The sequence below is a fragment of the Fusarium subglutinans genome, assembly GCF_013396075.1.
Source record: "Fusarium subglutinans strain NRRL 66333 chromosome Unknown NRRL66333_c0000279, whole genome shotgun sequence".
NCBI classification, from domain to species: domain Eukaryota; kingdom Fungi; phylum Ascomycota; class Sordariomycetes; order Hypocreales; family Nectriaceae; genus Fusarium; species Fusarium subglutinans.
The window spans coordinates 1-18,686 of record NW_023502342.1 but is presented as its reverse complement, the minus strand read 5'-3'; the positions used below and the strand labels follow the sequence as shown (position 1 = coordinate 18,686).

General features: G+C 47.9%; 9 protein-coding genes across 9 annotated transcripts; 5 read left to right on the top strand and 4 right to left on the bottom strand.

Annotated features, from left to right (window-relative positions):
• Positions 1-336: 336 nt before the first annotated feature.
• On the bottom strand, positions 337-2,265 carry FSUBG_12608 (major facilitator superfamily transporter; the record flags this gene model as incomplete). Its single annotated transcript, XM_036677412.1, has 3 exons — positions 337-1,630; positions 1,682-2,079; positions 2,140-2,265. 3 exons carry the CDS (start codon positions 2,263-2,265, stop codon positions 337-339), a joined length of 1,818 nt encoding a protein of 605 aa, XP_036531916.1.
• Positions 2,266-2,865: 600 nt separating this feature from the next.
• FSUBG_12607 (salicylate hydroxylase) lies at positions 2,866-4,291 on the top strand (the record flags this gene model as incomplete). Its single annotated transcript, XM_036677411.1, has 2 exons — positions 2,866-2,908; positions 2,967-4,291. The coding sequence occupies 2 exons, from the start codon at positions 2,866-2,868 to the stop codon at positions 4,289-4,291; spliced, it is 1,368 nt and encodes a 455-aa protein (XP_036531915.1).
• A 110-nt stretch (positions 4,292-4,401) lies between these two features.
• Positions 4,402-6,334, bottom strand: FSUBG_12606 (Zn(II)Cys6 transcriptional activator; the record flags this gene model as incomplete). Its single annotated transcript, XM_036677410.1, has 6 exons — positions 4,402-4,466; positions 4,515-4,815; positions 4,989-5,156; positions 5,346-5,442; positions 5,502-6,207; positions 6,262-6,334. The coding sequence occupies 6 exons, from the start codon at positions 6,332-6,334 to the stop codon at positions 4,402-4,404; spliced, it is 1,410 nt and encodes a 469-aa protein (XP_036531914.1).
• Positions 6,335-6,749: 415 nt separating this feature from the next.
• On the top strand, positions 6,750-7,841 carry FSUBG_12605 (uncharacterized protein; the record flags this gene model as incomplete). The annotated part of the gene is made up of 2 exons (XM_036677409.1): positions 6,750-7,167; positions 7,222-7,841. The coding sequence occupies 2 exons, from the start codon at positions 6,750-6,752 to the stop codon at positions 7,839-7,841; spliced, it is 1,038 nt and encodes a 345-aa protein (XP_036531913.1).
• A 108-nt stretch (positions 7,842-7,949) lies between these two features.
• Positions 7,950-11,660, bottom strand: FSUBG_12604 (tetratricopeptide-like helical; the record flags this gene model as incomplete). The annotated part of the gene is made up of 1 exon (XM_036677408.1): positions 7,950-11,660. The coding sequence occupies one exon, from the start codon at positions 11,658-11,660 to the stop codon at positions 7,950-7,952; it is 3,711 nt and encodes a 1,236-aa protein (XP_036531912.1).
• A 501-nt stretch (positions 11,661-12,161) lies between these two features.
• FSUBG_12603 (uncharacterized protein) lies at positions 12,162-12,965 on the top strand (the record flags this gene model as incomplete). The annotated part of the gene is made up of 1 exon (XM_036677407.1): positions 12,162-12,965. The coding sequence occupies one exon, from the start codon at positions 12,162-12,164 to the stop codon at positions 12,963-12,965; it is 804 nt and encodes a 267-aa protein (XP_036531911.1).
• A 515-nt stretch (positions 12,966-13,480) lies between these two features.
• FSUBG_12602 (Neutral protease 2) lies at positions 13,481-14,011 on the top strand (the record flags this gene model as incomplete). Its single annotated transcript, XM_036677406.1, has 1 exon — positions 13,481-14,011. The coding sequence occupies one exon, from the start codon at positions 13,481-13,483 to the stop codon at positions 14,009-14,011; it is 531 nt and encodes a 176-aa protein (XP_036531910.1).
• Positions 14,012-14,392: 381 nt separating this feature from the next.
• FSUBG_12601 (uncharacterized protein) lies at positions 14,393-15,004 on the top strand (the record flags this gene model as incomplete). The annotated part of the gene is made up of 1 exon (XM_036677405.1): positions 14,393-15,004. One exon carries the CDS (start codon positions 14,393-14,395, stop codon positions 15,002-15,004), a length of 612 nt encoding a protein of 203 aa, XP_036531909.1.
• Positions 15,005-15,641: 637 nt separating this feature from the next.
• On the bottom strand, positions 15,642-15,962 carry FSUBG_12600 (cytochrome P450 monooxygenase; the record flags this gene model as incomplete). The annotated part of the gene is made up of 2 exons (XM_036677404.1): positions 15,642-15,744; positions 15,808-15,962. 2 exons carry the CDS (start codon positions 15,960-15,962, stop codon positions 15,642-15,644), a joined length of 258 nt encoding a protein of 85 aa, XP_036531908.1.
• Positions 15,963-18,686: the final 2,724 nt, after the last annotated feature.

Below are 18,686 nucleotides of genomic sequence, written 5' to 3'. Positions count from 1 at the left end.
TGCGCAATACAGGCTTATTATCTCCAGCGACCAACAGAATCATTTACCCCTGGAGCCAGGGTCATTGCTAATGCAGCCAACACAATAGAGAAGGGCCTTTTGAAATCCTCACAGCACTACCAACAGAGGTAGAATTTGTCACCTTCTTGAATAGGAATCGCGTGTTATGATTCCAGAATCCATATTAGATTGCTACTTATCTGTCTGCCTTGCATAAGTTCTTGTGCAGCCAAATCACACCAGAACGTCCATGTCGACGACCTGCAGCGCACGCTGCAAAGGTGTGGGGCGCAGAGGCACAATAGTAACACCGAGATAACCACTTCTCTGCATAGATCAAGCCATCTTTACTCCGCCTGCTGTATTACCATCACTCTTCTCATCATGGCTCTCAGTAGGCTTCTCATCCGTGCTTGTGGTAGGGGCAGCTCCATCAACAACACCGCTGTGACCTCGACCAACCATAGCAGACTGAACATGATTTGTCATGAAAGCAGTGGGGTCCTCCACGAATAGGGCGCAAATAACGGCAACAGTTGAAAAAGCAATAGTGATGTAGAACACGAACTGGAATGCGCGACCGTATGCTTGTCTGACAGCATGGCGAAGGACATCCTGAATCTCTGGTGTCATGCCGGGGACGGCGTCGAGGGCGCCAGGGACACCGAGGTTATGCTGGATTGTTCCTGGAATGATGAGTCCCAGGTCAGTCGCATTGAGGCCGCTTTGTAGGGCAGCACGAGCGATCTCTTCACCCGAGTAGGTCTTGAACTTATCCTGGAAGATAGTGTTGAAGATGGCATTTCCGACTGCACCGCCGGCCGATCGGAAAGTACCAAGAAGACCCATGGCGAGACCCAAGTGGGAATGGGGCACATGTAGACTAGCGATGGAGTATCCCAAGATGGTACAAAGGACGAACATGGGGACGCCAAACGCTGGCACAAATGCCCAGGCGAGTTTGTGGTTCGGGTTGACGGTTGCAGCACTGGCGCCGATGAAGATGGCCTGGAATGCTGTACCAGCGACAAACTGCCATTTGATATGTCCAATCTTATGAGAGAAGAGCGGAACAAGGAAACCACAAACGCCTTGCATGAGAGTGTTGGGCAATGCCAGAACACCAATCTCAATACCGTCAGTAGTGAACATATAAAGAGAGCCCTGGGGCAAAAGAGCAGAAAGGGAATTGTAGTTCATCCCCGAAATGAACAATACAACGATGACAAGAAGAAACCCGCGGATCGTAGAAAAGAGCTTGAGAGGAAACATGGGGGCTTTAGCGAAAAAGAAGTCATAGATGAAAGCCGCGACGACGGTGAATAGTCCGAGAACGATGGGCACGATTGTGCTGGCACTCTTCCATGGATGGGAAGCACTGCCGCCCCAAGTCAGGCCGATGAGGAATACGGCGAGTCCGGCTGTGAATAGGCCGAGACCAATCCAGTCAATCTCACGGAATTGAGTCCAGCGTGATTTGTCGAAGTCTCCCTGGGGGTGAGTCGTTGGCCAGTAGAACAATGCTGTGCCGGCCAAGGAGATGGCCTGGACGATAATGGCGAGGTAAAAGAGCCATCGCCAAGTCGCGTACTTGTACATGGCATTGGCGAGAAGCACACTCACCACAGCCCTGAGTCTCTGTGTCAGTACAGCTACATAACTGTGAGCCGAATAGACTCACCAAGGAAGCGCAATCCCTCCCTCAAGAATGCCCAAGCCGAGAGACCGCCATTTGTTAGGGAGCATTTCAGGTACACCTGCATACGCCACAAACACAAAACCAGCTCCAAGGCCCACAAGAGTCTCGGCTGCAATTATACTTTGGGTGTTCTGGGCGGTTCCTCCCACAATGTTACCGACCAAGACGATAATTTGGCCTGCAAGGATGATACTGCGACGGCCGAAGATATCGCTAAAGGGACCACCGAGGGAGAACGAGCAGGCTGTTGCGAGAGACCATGCTCCTACGACCCACGGTAGTTGGCTAGCATCTCCAAGCTCATTGGTGATTTGCACCACAATACTTGCAACGCAGACGAACGGAAGACCAACAGCTGGTCCGAAGGACAATGCCATTGACTGTTAGTAGGTATCGTCAGTTCCGATTCCGAGATTATATGATCACGGGGGTTATCTTACAAAGATCGCAATCCATACTCGGGCTCCCGTTTTCGGCTGCGTAGTGGGATTATCCTCCAGCGCAGCACGATGAGGATCGTCCTCAAGTTCGACTTTAGCGGGCGTCAAAGTATTCGGCTGAGCCATGGTGTTCACTTAACCGAGGTTTATGTCTTCAAGAAAGGTGAGATGAAACAGAGTAGTATTGCCCCTAACGACAATATTCAGGATCATGGCCCTGTTTTACTATATACCTTATCAACGGAATAGTCGGGACTTGGACTCACTTAAACTGCCGATACCTTAACTTTGTGGGGTTTGCTAGCGCTTGTGGGGTTCTCGATTTCTCTGTGTGGGGATAGAGTTTGGGCTTTTGACAGAATGCGGGGAGACTACCCTGGACCCCTGCATGTGATATTCTGTACGTCGTTGAAAGCAGAAATAAGCCATTCTTGATTCGGCGTTGGGCTGGGTTTCAGCCGTGATTTGATATACGCACCTAATTACAGGGCAATTGCCGACCTTTGATCGCTCGGCGGGGTTCCGATGTGGGACGGCCGATATGTCTACCGAGGTTTTGTGCCGTTATATTCTCACAATGCGAAAACTGTTACGGCCAAGGATTGAGGCCATGATAACCTTGAGGATAAAAAGGCACGAGAGAGTTAATTAAATTGTGTTTTGACTAGAAACACTCAACAAAAGATAAACTTCACTCCTCATACTCTTATCTCACGGCATATCACCATGACCAACAAGACCGATCTCAGGGTCTCCATCATTGGAGCAGGTATGATTCCGAATTCCCGACTCAAACAACATCCAATGATAACTGACTCTTCATTCAGGAATGGGAGGGTTGGCTGCTGCCTTGGCATTCGCCAAGAAAGGCTTCACAAACATCCATGTCTACGAAGACGCACCCGCCCTCGGCTTTGTCGGCGCCGGCATCCAAATGGCACCCAATATGGTCCGCCTACTCGACCAGCTCGGCGTCTGGACCAAGTCTTCCATCAAAGACGAAGCCACACAGGTTGAAGAAGTCGTCATCCACGATGGCGTGTCAAATAAACTGCTCGTACGCGTGCCCATGACTGATATTGGGGATAAGTATGAGTATCCCCACTACGCGGGCCATCGTGCTTCACTCGCTGAGGGAATCTATGATGCTGCGAAGGCGGAGCCGGCGGTCAAGTTTCATTTTAAGAAGACGCTGCAGTATGTTGAGGACTTTGGACCTGGGAAGGTAAAGTTTATCGTTAAGGATGAAAATGGAAAGCCGCAGATTATTGAGACGGATGTTCTCATTGGTGCTGATGGGATCAAGTCCAAGGTTAGAGAGTCGATACTCGCTCATCTGAACCTGGCAGCAGAAATTCTTGAGACCGGGACAGCAGCCTACAGAATCCTTCTGCCCCGAGAACTGCTGGAGCCACATCCGTACCTGATGTACATGCTCAATAGCAACACCGCTAGACGTTGGATAGGCGAAAAGCGACACATCATCGCCTATCCAATTCACAATCACAGCATCTTCAACATTGCTTCAGTTCAGCCCGATGTCAACTTTGCCGGCGCCACCAACGCTACATGGACCAACAAAGGCAGCAAAAAGGCAATGAAGCAGGTATTTGAAGACTTCAACCCAATCGTTCAACAACTTCTTGACCTTGTTCCTGGTGACGAAGTTGTCGAGTGGAAGTTGCGCTGTCATGAGCCTCTTGACACGTGGACATGCGGCGCAGTCACCATGCTCGGCGATGCATGCCATCCTACACTACCCCACCTTTCACAAGGCGCTGCAATGGCAATCGAAGATGCAGCGACACTCGCTGAGGCACTGAGCCTAATGCCAGGCGACGGCTCAGACCGCGAAGCTATCGAAAAGACACTGAAGGTATATGAGCTTCTGCGGAAACCCCGTACGTCGACCTTGGTGGATTTGGCGGTTCAATCTGCCAAGGCTTTACACTTGGGTGCTGGGAATGCTAGGGAGGAACGAGATCGCCAGTTTGCTGCTGCTGCAAAGACGGGGACTGCGCCTGTGCCGGATAGATGGGTTAGTCCGGAGGTGCAGAAGATGATTTACGAGCATGATTGTATCAAGGATACGAGAGAGCGGTTTGAGCAGACTTATAAGTCTGTTTCCAAGGGAGTTACGTCGAAGTTGTAGGATATAGAGATTTCCATCTAGCATAGCGGAAGCCAGCGAAGATAGTTTCATTGCATATGTGTTCTCAGCAGACGCCTCGATCGTAGAAGCTGTTTGTATGGTCTTCTATGCTATGTCAAAGCATCTTCAACAGCCAGTATACTCTCCCTAGCCTCTAAGATACGCTTATACACAGCTGTGACGGCATTAGTCAAAAAACAAAGAATATGGATAATGATCTTACCGACGAGTGGCCACCGCTTCCCCATATGCGAAAGCAGCCAGGCCAATGATAACTTTTTGCTCTGTACCTCCTCTGCAAGCCAGACTTTACCCATGCGTAGGAGAACCAGCAAGCCTTGGTAAACCAGTTCGACCAGGAAGAGAGAACAGCGACCATCTTCAAGATGTTGCCATAGCTCGTAACCACCCTCGCGCAGGGTCGCCGAGATGCGAACTAAAGTTTCGAGGGCTGAAATTGTTTCTGGGAAGATATTAGGTGTCGAGTCTTGTTCCGACTCGTGGCCAGGTTGTCGCCAATAGTGCTGTTGCAGTAGTAAGATACCACTTGCCAAAGTCAGCATTCAGGTCTTTTGATGGTTAGGGAGATTCACATGTATGAAACACAGCTTTGACTACAAAACGCTAGTCGGCGGCTTGTCGCTTCGAATTCGTTGACGCGGACTAGTGACTCAAGTGTACGGCAGAGCTGTCCCACTTCCTCAAGCGGATTGCTCTGTGGAACTTGGTCACTGCTATTATGGGCACTGCGGCAGAATGAGAGGGATTTGCTGATGAGGTGCATGGCTTGACATAGCCTTGCGAAGGATCCCATCTTGAAGGTGAAACCTTCAGATATGCGAGTGGCATGTTCGGGTGAAGATGACTGTTGATGAGATATATAGTTAGTCGAAGTCAGACAATAAAAAAGAGAAAGACAACATAAAGACCTTTATCCTAGGATATTGATATAAGAGTCTAAAGACTGTCTAAGCTTGCAATAAGCCTGAACAAATCTCCTCATGATTTAGGATAAAGGTCTCAAGGTTCCTTGCTCGGGGAAAGGTACTTATACTTGGTTGTAAAAGATCTCATCGTCGACGGGGAGAAAGTCCTCGAAGGAGGGATCAGCCGTGCTGAGGCCACGAGAAGGTTGAGATACATTGAGCAACCTTCACGCACGGTCCGGTTAGTTAAAGGCCTCAATGAGAGTTTGCCGCAATTGACATACCGGTCAAGGATCAACGCTCCCCACCAAACCCTCCTCATCTCCTCGATATCCGCCCACGATGCGCCTACGGCTGCACCACAGCTCTTACCCAGCGCGTGGTGATTGATCTTATCCATCCCGATAGCCATACCATACCTCGCTAAGGCCCCGACAGTCAAGTAAGCAGCCGGGAAAATTGCATCGCCCATTTCAAAAACAGCGATGAAGACTGCCGACTGCATGACTTGGATGCAGGGATCCTCTTGGCTCTCAACCTCAGCATAGAACTTCTTCACAAGGCTATATAATACCCGCTTCTCCTCGACTTTGTCAACAGACAGGCAGCATAGCTTCATGCACAGCGCTAAGAGGGCTGTTGGGCGGCGGAGTGGAACCAGGGGATTTAACACGGCAGCCAGGTGTCGCTTCCCATTGACTATAGGCATCCATGATTTGGTCAATAGCAAGAACGCCTTGGTCGTCTGTTGCATCTGTTGCCGGCCTTCCAACTGTGCCTCAATTTCCGCGGGCATCTCCCAACCAAGACGCGGGACCTGTAGATTCATGTCGCGAAAGAGGTCCGGGGCCAGAAAGCGAATTGCCTCCGCGCTGACCAAATCTTGTGCTTTTTCAGGTTGAGTGGTCTCCGAAGCCCTTGCGGCTGCGACATCATCAATCGGGGAGGGTTTTTTTTGGCCTCGGTGCTGGGGATAGTGGCAGTCTATGCCTTTGCGACGACAGAGATGACATGCGGGCAATGATTTGTCACAGCTTCGCTTACTCTCGCGACATTTGAAGCATGAGACATGAGCTCTGCTTCCAGGTGGCATTCGAAACCCCCAACTCTTTTGCATTGCGGATGCTGTTGTGGTGATGGGCGGACAATGCAGAGTAAGCAGGCGCGGTTGCGGATGATGCGGCTGATGCGGTAATTGATTAGGATTGGCGTAATGACTAAGAAGGATTCGGGCTTCTGATTGGTTCTCTTGAACCCTGCGGTAAAGATTGCGGTTATTGCGGGGTTTTAGTAAAGTCGCATCGCAAGCTGATCACTAAACAGAATATTAGTGAGCACAACGCTTATAAAGCTCCACTACAGATAATGTCTATACGATATAGGTAACAGAGATTGAAATTGTATATATAAACAGATCTTTTCTTTGACTTCTATCGGAACATTGTATATTTACTATCATACTCAATCTACAATACCAATCACATCATCGCCAACATCTCTATACTCACAAACCTTCAAGTTCCATTATCATCATGAAGTCAATCCTCATCGTCGGTGCAACTGGAGCTCAAGGCGGCGCCATTCTTCGTCACCTGTCCAGCACTGGCCAATACAACATTACAGCTTTCACCCGCAGTGCCACCTCACCCAAGGCTGTCGAACTGGCGGCCCTGCCCAACGTCAAGATCGCTGTTAGTGACGCAGCGACTGGCTATGACACCAAAGCCTTCCTCGCAGCTGCCACGGATGTTGACTACGTTCTGGTGAACACTGATGGATTCGCACTTGGCGAACAAGCCGAGATTTATTGGGGCATCCGCTTGTTTGAATTATCTGCTAGAGCTGGGGTGAAGCATTTTATTTACAGTGGTCTTGACTCTGTTGGGCCCAGGACTAATTATGATCCTGATCTCTATGTTGGACATTATCAAGGCAAGGCTAGAATTCAAGGTAAGCTGCTCCCCAACGCGAAGCAAAAATATAGCTACTCACACATTTTTACAGATTGGATCCATGCACAGAAAGACGTTAAAATGCAGTGGACAATTATCAGATCAGGCCCATATATGGAACTTCTTTCTGCAGTCATGTCCCCCGCTATTGAACAGGATGGTTCGCTCACGTTTCAACTTCCCCTCGACAACGGCTCCATCCCATTCATTCATCTCGGCGACTTTGGCAAATATGTCAACTGGTCCTTTCAACATCCTGAGGAGTCAAACCACTTAGACTTTGGCATCGCCACCTTTCTCGCAACCGGTGGAGATATTGCCAAAGCATCCGAGAAGGTCAGCGGAAAAGCAAGTCGTTTTGTCAACGTCCCAATTGATATCTGGAACTCTGTTGCTTGGAAGAGCCTACCTCAAGGTCCGGATACCAAAATTGGCTTCCAGTCTGTCAAGGACGATAGTGGACTCCTCATGACTTATGGAGAGAACTTCAAGAATTGGTGGAATCTGTACAAGGCTAGTCCCGGCGACAATTCGGGATTGATTCAGAGGGACTTTGAGTTTATGGACAGAATTGTGCCTGATCGCATCAAGAGTGTCGAGGAGTGGATGAAGAAGGTTCAGTACACCGGAGACAAGCAGGATCTTCTGAATCTCGAGGCTCACACCAAATAGATTGGGATAGAGGCACTATCAGAAGCGCGATACTCTAAGCTTTAGACTAGTTCAGATTGATTTTAGGTGCATTTAGAAGAAGAGTTAAATTACCGCATCAATATTCTATCACGCCCCAAAGTGAGCGAAAGTAGCCCAAACCAACGGATCCCGAACGTTTGTTGCCCTGAGCTCCATGACCGCCACATAATAAGCCCTCGCAACACAATCTTCGTCCCCACCATCTACAGTCATCAGGTCCTCATAGAACCGCTTGGCCATCACTCTCGCCGCTGTGTTCTTAGCCTGCCACAACGTGCCAACCACCTGCCGAAACCCCAGCAACGAAAAGGCCCCAGCTATGTGGACTACTTCATCCACGAGATGCGTAGCTGAGATGTTCGCAGTCGAGCATGCAGATAAATACGCCAGCTGCGCCTTCTGATGGTGCGAACCTTGAATCTCTTGAATGGTTAAGTGCGAGTTGACGTCGGTGCCTAGTTGAAGGAAGCTCCTGCAGGGTTGGGCTGACATTGATTCCCCGTGACATCCAAAGTACACCGCGTTGCACGATTCAAGAATACCAAGGGTCTCATGCTTCGTAGGTTCCACCAGCACATTCGTCTTACAATGCTGTCGCACAACACCATCAAGCTCGCGAGCAGATTCTTCCACAGTCAAGGGAGCACTTGATCTAGCGTTGTTTGGTGAGGCGATAAAGGCAAATTCGCAATCAGGACCTCGAAGCGGATTCCACTCAGTCTCACGGGCATATGCGAGGGCTCTCAGTGTTGTGGTATATGACGGGATGACGAAGTCCAAGATGTTCGGAGCAGCGTCCGAGGTGTGATAACCAGCGGCGTGGATAGGCATCAGCGCCATCAGACCACTCGCTGTCCACCAGATTCGGGGTAGCTTCTTATCAGCTAGCGACTTTTGAAATGTTAGTGCTTCTAAGACGGGATGAACCGCCACCTTCCATAGCCATTCCAGAACGCCCAAGAGTGATGTGTTTCTGGCATTCTTTGTCCTGAGGCCGTCTTTCGTAATCATAGGGTCCTCCAAAAACAGCCTCGCGTTGTTTATAAGATCTTCTTCCTTCAGATCAGGTAGTGGGATGGATGTTATGTCCCTTTGAGTGATGATGAAGGCATCACTTCTAATGTGACTGACGTTGAAGGATACAACAGGCCCTTTGTTCGCCAACCCTTTCAGCTCGTCAGTTGATAGAGGTTGCTGAAAGTTAGCAAAGCCTGGAACTTCTCGTCGGATCTTGTCTTCAAGCCCGACGAGTCTTTTGTTCAACTCATGTCTGTCGATTACATGAGAGGCCGTAGGGCTTGCGCTATCACTAAGCAAGTGTGATGCTTGAGCTCCTGCTGAAAGTAAATCTCGGCATCTTTTATAGTCTGCTGCAATATCAGGGGCCTGGACTTCTAGATCGCTGATATCGTTACGAGCTGAGATGGTAAGGCCTGCGATTACCCCACGACTTGCCTCTTGCAATTGAAGCGCTCGCGAAGCATCAGAAGTAGCTTCTAAAACAATAGAAGCAGCATCTGATGAGAGTCCTGAGATGCCACTCAAAGCGTATTCCTGGTCGGAACGGTCGAGTGCGAGGGGGCTTATCTTGGGGAGCATCTCAACGGTCTTCTCTACCATTTCCAGGGCACCTTCCAAATCCCCGCTGTTGAAGGCTATGGAGCTGGCACTATAGCCCCCTACGACTCGCTCGAGGGGATTGGCACCAGCCATGTAAAGCAGGTGTTTGTAGGCTTGGTGTGCGACTTGCTTATCTTCCTTTGATCTTTGAGAGCTTACCCCGTCTTTGGCCTCTCGCGCAAAACTCCGCTTCATAGACTGCCATCCTAGGTTGTTATAATACGTGCTGCACTCGGGGTTATCTTGTGGTGTTACGTCGATAGCAGCCTGCGTTTGACTAATCGCTTTGTCTAAATCAGAACACATATTGGTGAGTTCGAACTTCGCTCCATAACAGTTTCCACTAAGGCTGAGCCTTTTTGGTAGCTGTGTGTCCCCAGGTGCTGTATCCTGGATAGCACGCTCGATAGCCTCTATCGATTTGTCCAGCGTCTCGGGTTCGTTGGTAAGCTTGAAGAGATCGAAAAGGCTGAGTGACAAGTTGCTTCGATACATAGCCTTAGCTGGGTCCTCCGCAGATGCCATGACAAGGGCCTCTTCCAGAGCACCAATACCATCCACCAGACATTCTGCCCTTCCTGTCCTCGAATACAGGAGCCTGAGCGCTTCGCCCAGATTGTTCAGAACGATTGGGAATAAGAAATACCCTGAAGCTGTGGCTCTCGCATGCTCGAGATTCTCGACGGCACCGGTAAGATCCGCAAGAGCTTGGAGGTGATGATAGCGCAGAATGAGAGCCTGCGACAAGGTCAAATTTAGGGAGGTCGAGATCTCCACGTCTGACAACGGGTCCTTGGCCAGTTGCTTCGCGTCTAATGCATATCTAACGGCTAATTGCACATTTTCTAGATCCCCGTACCTCCTTGCCATATGGATGTATGCCGAGCTTGCTGACAACAACAGCCTTACTTTCAATGCCACGTTGGGACTCGTCGTTGTGGCGTTCAACGCCTCGAGAGCTGAATCGAGACATGTATGAAGGTCTGCCTCTTTGCCCGTGGCATTATATCTCGTTTGACAGATACCGTTCAAGTTCGTCAAGGCATTGACGTAATTTTCGTCTCTAGGCGACTGTTGTTGTGGAATCTTGGTCGCTAGGTCGACGGCCTCATCGAGCCTCAGAATATCTCCGTGAGCTCGGAAGTCAGTCCATAGGGCGAGAGCCAAAGCACTTGCGCAACCGTTATCATCCACAAAATTCTCGGCCTCATCCGGCAGAAACCTCCGGGCCATGATAATGGACACCTCGATATCTTGAGGGTCTTTTGTAAGTTCGAACCGGTTCCGGTATAGTGTGGACGCTGTTGCTGCTGCCTGACTCCATCGTTTACAAGCTATTTCAGGAGCAGAATATTCCCCAGGCTGTGGTTCCATAGAAATCTTACACGCCTTCACTGCAAGTTCAAAGTCCTGTTCTGACCTAGTTGACTCGTATTTCTCGGCTACAAAATCCAGCACCAACACCGCAGAATCATGTCGAGTTTCGCTTGGAAGACTTTCGTTATTCATTGCTTGCTCAAGCAGGTCGATGGCGATATTCGGCTTATCGAATGTACCGCCAGCGTCGAAACCCGCTCTTGCAAATGTTGTAAAGTCTCGCATTCTGTCGATCCAGTCTGTATCTTGAGTTCCGGTAGAGTTCACGACCTGCAAGCTTAGATCAATGGCCTCATTAAGATCCGCGATGTTGCCGCTCCACTCATGGTTGTAGTAAAGCGCACTTGCAAGGACCATCCTTTCCTGCAAGCCATCGTCTGCACCATGATCACGGAGCTCTACCGCCTCTCTTGTGTTGTGGATGGCGTCTTGCAGGATATTTCCTTGAAAGTCGCTCCCAAACAATGTAAGCTGGTACGTGGCGAGATTTGTGAGTCGATTTGCCCGGTATCTTGTGTCGTCTCCGGCCGCCTCTAGTGCACTTTTGGCGTGGGAAATGGCCTTAAGTATCTCATCTTCCTGAGACGTGATTCCGAACTTGTTATAGTATAGATTTGCGATTTGTTCGTAGTGTCCGGCTGTTGCTGTATTTTTTCCGTTGTCCAAGGCTTTCTCGATCTTGCTTAAAGTTGCAGTCAAATCATTATTGCTAGCGTGTTGGTTTATCTGCGTGAACCCAACTCTCAAAAGATAGTCCAAGTGATTGGGCCCCGTCTCGTCTTCATGTTTGACTGTCTCCATTATGGGGTTGGTTCACGTTGTTGAGAATTGGTATCCACTTAGGCGCAATCGATTCAATCTGGAAGGCGATGGCCTTACTAAGATCACAGGAAGCCTCGTCAAGCTCATGTGGTAGTACAGGTCGGCAAATCTAATAGATATAGGCAATTTACTCCTAGGCAGAATACTTCACAGAGCCCATCTGAGACAATCCTTATTAGACGCCATCAAATTCTTGACCCGCCACATTCCACTTGTCTCAATAGTTTGCGCCTCTAGCCAGCCTCATGGCATGAATCTAGCTAGTAATGGAGGCTATGTCACCCAGTGGCGTGCGGCTGAATTTGACGATCGGCATGAAGTTGCCGCGCAACCCCGCAGCTGAGATACAAGATCTGTGAGTAGGGAGTGCAAAGCGAAGCGCATGATTAGTACTCTGCTTCTCACAATAACTGTTTTTGTTGTCATCGTCAAGACACATCACCAGTACTTTCCAATAGCCCTAATCTGTTGTTTTTGAAAATGCCGCTGCCACTCGTACTCATCAATACTCCCATTGATTTGGGAAAGATCAAGCTGGGCAACCTAGTACCTAACATCCGTCAGCCTCACATCGACGCTTTTGAGCCGATCACCCTAACAGAGGATGCAATACATGTGTCGGAGCAACTAGACTTCCGAACACGCATCGAACAAAACAAAGGATCGGCCCTAGAGGCCACTCTGACTCAGCTTCTTTCGGGGTCTTGGAATAACTCTCGTACCCATGTTCTCAACCTTTCGGCATGCAAGGCCATGTGTTATGAGGTCAAAAGTCCACTAGCCTTTTTCAAAGAGATCATATCTCAAGAGCGCACGCGGATGAGATTGCAAGATGCCATTGCTAGCGGCCATAAGATGTACGTGATCACTGCTCTTCGGACCGTGATAAACGCCGAGGTATCTCAATCGATCTCGACCTCGAAGAACATTTCTGCAGGAGGTGGTGTCCCACTCGGTGCCATCCTAGCAGGGGGTATCGACCCTACAGGTGGACTGGCAAATATTCAGGGTAATCTAAGCACGGGGATTAGCGCGCAGCATACACAAGCATATCTATCACCAACAGAACAGGTGTATGCTGTTGGTTACAGACGTATCGGATTTAAGTGGTTTGTAAGCAAGAATGTCGATACCGCGTTTTTGGATGTTAAGAATAGGTGGAAAGTCATGGGTGAGGAGATTATGGGGGATGAAGATGAAGACGAGGAGGACATCATCGAGGCCGACTTGGAAGAGACAGTCGACGATGATGACATTGGCGGAGTTGAGATGATACATGACTGAACGTTAGTGTTTGCTACGAAGATCGAATCGGATTTCTGAGCCTCATGCTTGAAATTACATTAGGCAATAAACATAATAGCCATCCATAGTCTGCAGAGCCCATGATAGTGGATAGTGTGGATCGTCCTGTCCTATGAGACATGAAAGGATGGTAGTTCCTTGCATTCCAGTCACAATATAACCAGGAGAGTCTGTTACATTTGTCGCCAGCTCGGATACGAGAAAGATCCCATATTTTTCAGGCTGAAAGACTGTTCGGTCTCTCCTGCGGTTCGATAGTCGGGCAACGAATTACTTGTATCAGTGCGCATCTTTGCAAAATGGTTCAATCCTGATGACATGGAAACTGTAAACTGTAAGTAGAGGCCAAACAGTTTCGCATTCGAGTGACTGATTATTGTTGAGAGGGATGTGTGTGTATTGACTGACTAAGGTCTCGAGGTCCGGCTGATATACAAGGTAGGTGCCTCAGGCACCTTCAACAATTATCCACTCATATAGAGGTCTTCAGAGCAATGCTGGGAGATAACCCTGAAGACGGAAATGGCAATGCCCTTCTAGGAAACATCAAAGTTGTCCCCGACTACAAAGATCCCGATGACCAGAAGTATTCCTGTGATGGTTCGACATCAGCTGAGATGCGAGATGCCGGTGGTAAGAATCCGGAGATAATCATCTGTCCAAAGGCTGGCTATGGCCATGGCGGCCTCAGCAAAGACTACGATGGCGTCAAAGCCATCAGTTGCAGTAAATTCGACTCCCGGGTCTCGTGGAAGATGGAAAGTCTTGGCTTAATCTTCGTTCATGAGTTTACTCACTATGATCTCCTGATGAAAGATATTCTTCCTGAGGGAACGGATGACGTCGCCTATGGACCCTATCTTAGCCAGCGGTTGAACCGCGAGCAAGCGTCAAGGAACGCCGACAGTTACTCGTGGTTTGCAAATGAGCTGCATTGGAGTACTGTCTGCGCTAAAGACTATGGGAAACCCACCAAGAGTGATGGAGAAGACCCAATGTGCGACAATGTTGCCTGTGAAGCTTAGATAACGCTTTTCATCTCTTATAAGCAGCGAGGATTGTGCATATAAGAAAGGATGTCTTGTGTGATTAGCTTCAAATTTTGATCTACATAGGCAGTTGCCAGACTCGCTAAGGTTTTAGCAAACAATGAATAATTCCCCGCTTCACTTTCTGCCATACCATCCACTAACCTGGGGTGTACATATGAATGGCTGGAATCATGCACGCGTATTGACCATCAGTCACAGATGATGTCATGGCAGCCTCAGGACATCATTAACATCTGAGTCACCGCATCAGCGCCATCACAAAATATATGAGACTGGTTTCGGAACAAGATTTTCTTTTAACTTGCATCACTGCTTTAACAAACTTTCCCTGGCACGTGCGAGATGTCTGAAAATATGCCTAGCCCTCCAACAATCTCAGTGAGCCTTTCCATTGATCCGCCGACATTCACCAGAGGCTCTGTATCACCCCCCAGCGCCATTATCTCTATCACTGCAATCCTACACGCTTCCGACCCTATCACTATATTCACATGGCATAACATCTTCAATCTTGGACTTGCCCAGCGTCGCAAAAACTTCATCTGTACAGGTCTCACGACTGGTTTGCCGCTACAGCTCGAGTCTACTAAAGGTCCAAAAAGACCACAGTTTAGTTATGAACTCGGTGGCCGCGACGACCAGTACTTCATTACGCTGGAGCCAGAAAAGCCTACTATTATCACCCACAGGTTCCTTCGATCTGCTGGCCTTGAAGGCGACCGAGTCTTTAAGCCCGGCCACAGGTACCAACTTAAAGTTCGTGAGAATGAGGAGGTTGAATGGTGGCGTTATGGAAGGAAGGAAGATGTAATGTCGCCCCCTGGTCAGCCTTCTCCAAAGGAAGGATGTGAAGATCCGAGTGGTCCGCCGGTTAGATTAAGCCATATTGGTCCGGTTGAGTTTGAGATCGAATTAGGTGGGGGAGTAGAGGGACTGATGAGAATTTTGTCAAGCGACAGCAGCTAGTACGAGGGCACATTCATAATTTCGAGAAAACACCTTTTTGCAATGAACTATTCTTCCGCTATCATTGCACATGAATTTAAAAGCTCTAAGACGACAATAGCCTTATGCATCAGTAGCTGCGTACGGACTTCTGCGCCGTCGCTGAGGACCTTACATCCAGAACAAAACTGGCGCTGGCGTAAGTAGCTAGAATTGTCATTGTCTGATGGTCTCCAATACATTCATACATCGGCCGCGCCAGCCATGGTCATTCCTCCAGCGACTAGGTAACGGGACATTCAGGAGGCGGCCACTATTTCCACCAAATACCATAGTGTATCAGGTTGAGATTTTTACATATGCTTGACTACCGCTTTCAAGTACTACCTTGATCTCCTAAATAGGGCATACGTGTAATTGGTAACCCCAATTCTTTGGGCAACCTTTTCCTCTAGATTTCCAGCAACACCCAAACGGAGCTGTCTTCCTCACTGTAGATGCGGGCTGCCTCAACCGCTGTCTTCAAACCTCTCAGTACTGGCTCCAGTGCGATTTTATCGATTGTCTTCCATAGTGTCTGGCTGTTTCCAGAATCTTTTGTTCAGGCTCCATAGATCGGAAATTGGTCTCTGCAAATTGCTTCGATTTTCTGTTGTTGCTAGAGTCGTGTTTGTCGTAGCATGAGGTCTTTGTAGGCTTGAGAGCCTTCAACTCTCGCGACAGCAACAGATGAGCCATTTCCGAGGAAGATTGCCGCGGTTCTATCGAGTATTACTACTTGGCCGACTATGCAATCAATTTAGTGTGAGGTTCGATGGACTTACCCATGATCAGGTTTCAGGACGAACGCTACGCCGGGAGCCTCAAGGTCGCTGTATGATCTTATGTCACGCACAAAGGATACCAGCTGTATAACAGCAAGACTACTAATAATCGTGACCGCCAAGACAAGAGCGAGTTGCGGAAACGTGCGTAACATGGTGGTTTTCATTTCAGCATCAGAGGGCGGATAGTCGAGGCGAAAATAAGGCAGCAAGGTATCCGGTGAATAGTATGTATCGCATTTAAAGGAAAGGTTTGAGTGCAAAGTAACAGAGAGCTGGTGTTTATATGCACCACATCGAACACGTGACTGTTATTGACAAGGTTTGCTCCACGAAAATGATAGTAAAACGTGGCATTTTTCAATACAAGCTTTTATCCAGACCAGCCAACCACCAGTGCCTAAGCAACTCATTATCCTTCTTCGTTAACTAACTCTAGAAGGGATATACAACAAAGCGATTGTTGTATTTACTCAAGGCAGTGCAATAGAATAAGTCATAGCCCCTTGCGTATGTTAAGCATATACAGTCGCCAGCCTATTTCCTTCCCAAGCACGGCAATAGGAGGTGACGAAGGCAGAACCTTGCAGGAAACCACCCGAATCGCAAAGCGACCGGTCTACGTAATTGACAACCCTACGACACTGGTACATACTGACGAGTCTGATTGGGTCTACCAAGGCGAGACTACCAATCCTGCTTCTCAGGTCTAAGCTAGTAAAGATAATGTATTGCATTCCAGTCTCAGAAATACTTTACTCCATGCTTGACATCTTACCTACCATCTAGACTGCGTAGCCGAAATGTTCGGCTCCCACTCCGAGGCCACCGCAAGACATGAACCCAAGGTCGTGGGCACATTGAGCGCGCCTCACTGCTACTATCCACCTAACAACGTATACTTGATACTTCCCATCTTGCCGCTGCACAATTTTCAATGAACTCGTCGTCGGTCATTTTTGGTATAGATGTGTATTTGAGTCTTAGAACCTCTTCAACCATGCGATGTAGCCCCTCTTGCCCGTCGCGAGGTGTGATCTCCCACTTCTCCCCGGTTCGTACATTGTAGAGTACAATGCACGGCAGCTTCAACAAATAGGCATACGTACACGCCTGTATGACATGCTGGTTCGAGAGCTGTTGAAGGAATTTGATCTCCCAGATGGACTCAGCACCCCTAGCATTGTTGCCATCGGAAGTGGACGTAGCCGCCACGATGTCAGCTCGACCACCAAGCACGCATTCCTGATCATCAATGCTAAAAACCCCTTCGGCTCGAACCTCAAAACTAGGGTTTGCGGTTAATTCGCTAAGCTCCTCGCGGAGCCGACTCCGGGCCAGAGCCAAATCGTCAGGTTCTATCCAATTAAAGGCATAGCTTTCCATCTAAATGGAACGCAAGAGATAGCCTGAGACGTTAGCCTTATAGTTACAGGCCTTTCGATAAAGCCAAGAAATACCCTACTGTAAGCTAAATTTGGGGATTATATTAATCTCGCTTTAACTAAGGTCCAGCGTGCTCAGAGTTCTAGCAATATTATACTTAAAGGCTGCGATAACGGCAAGGCCATTTAAATCGCTTACTACTTCGTAAAGGTTCTTTCCTCTGTTTAAAACCACAATATCTAGGAGCCTAATGTATTTATCTTTTAGTAGAGGCAAGAGCTTCTTAATACACAAGTGGCTATTAATAATACTATTAAGATCTTTATCCTTAATGTGCTGGGCTATGTCTTGAACTGCGACTGAGTGTGGCGGCATAAGCCTTTATATTAAGGGTTGACCCGGAGCCTCAGGGGACTTAATTATGTGCTGATTTCTTAAAATATTAACAACATCGGCTGTCTTGTATAACGATGCAACCGATGTAAAAGGTATGAGCTTTGCCTCCTCGAAGTGGAATAAGACAAGCTGTTCGACAGTACGTAACAGAGCTATAAAGGTCTCGTTAGTACAACTATTATCGGGGAAATTACGACTAAGATACTTAAAAAATAAAGAGTTGAGGCTGAAAAGGATAACCAAATCCCGCTTACTACCTTTAAATTGGTGGATAGTAGAAACGCATATCTTGCCTTTGTTAACCCTGTTATCTAGTGGAACATCGTCTTTAGCTAAGATAGAAATAGGTACTTTATGTTTCTTGCACAAGAGATTGACCATACGCTGCATAGGGCTACGTTTACGTACAATCGGTGCTAAGATTGTGGTATTCTTGGCTCCGTAGCGCTTGATTAACCTTAAGAGCTGACTGGCTAACGCGCTACTACCCTAATAATAACACCTTAAGACAATAGGTTTAGGGCTAGTTTTAGAGCTGGTAATATACATTTTACTATTGAGAAAAGTGTTATTAATAAACCGAACTGACTAGTACAATAGTTAAAAACTTTTATCTAATTAAGCCCTGATAAAGGGATAGGAGTTGACAGGACCCAGCAGCTCTGCAGCTAAAGAAAGGTAGCGATCATCTGCGCCGCAGAATCCGTATATAGCTTGTCGCTTATCGCCTAGAATAACAAGACAGGCAGACTGGCCGCCTGCCTTCTGGTCATTAGCAGAGATGAAGCAGTTAGTTAGCCAGAAGAGGAGTTCAGTACAGTCTTAAAACTTATCTAATACAATGATATCAAAAGGCTCGGGACTCTACTGCGGGGGCTCCTGCGATAAGGCTGTAGGTAGTTAAAAGAGGCTTTAGCCCCTAGCGTATAAAAGTAAAGAATACTAATAAATATATATAGGTAAGATACTTATTACCTTTATTATTACCTAGAATTTTAATTTTAGCTAAAAAGTTAATATTTTAATAATTAACTTTAAAGATATATAAATAAATATTATTATTTTTTTATAAAGATAATTAGGCTTAAAGTATATAA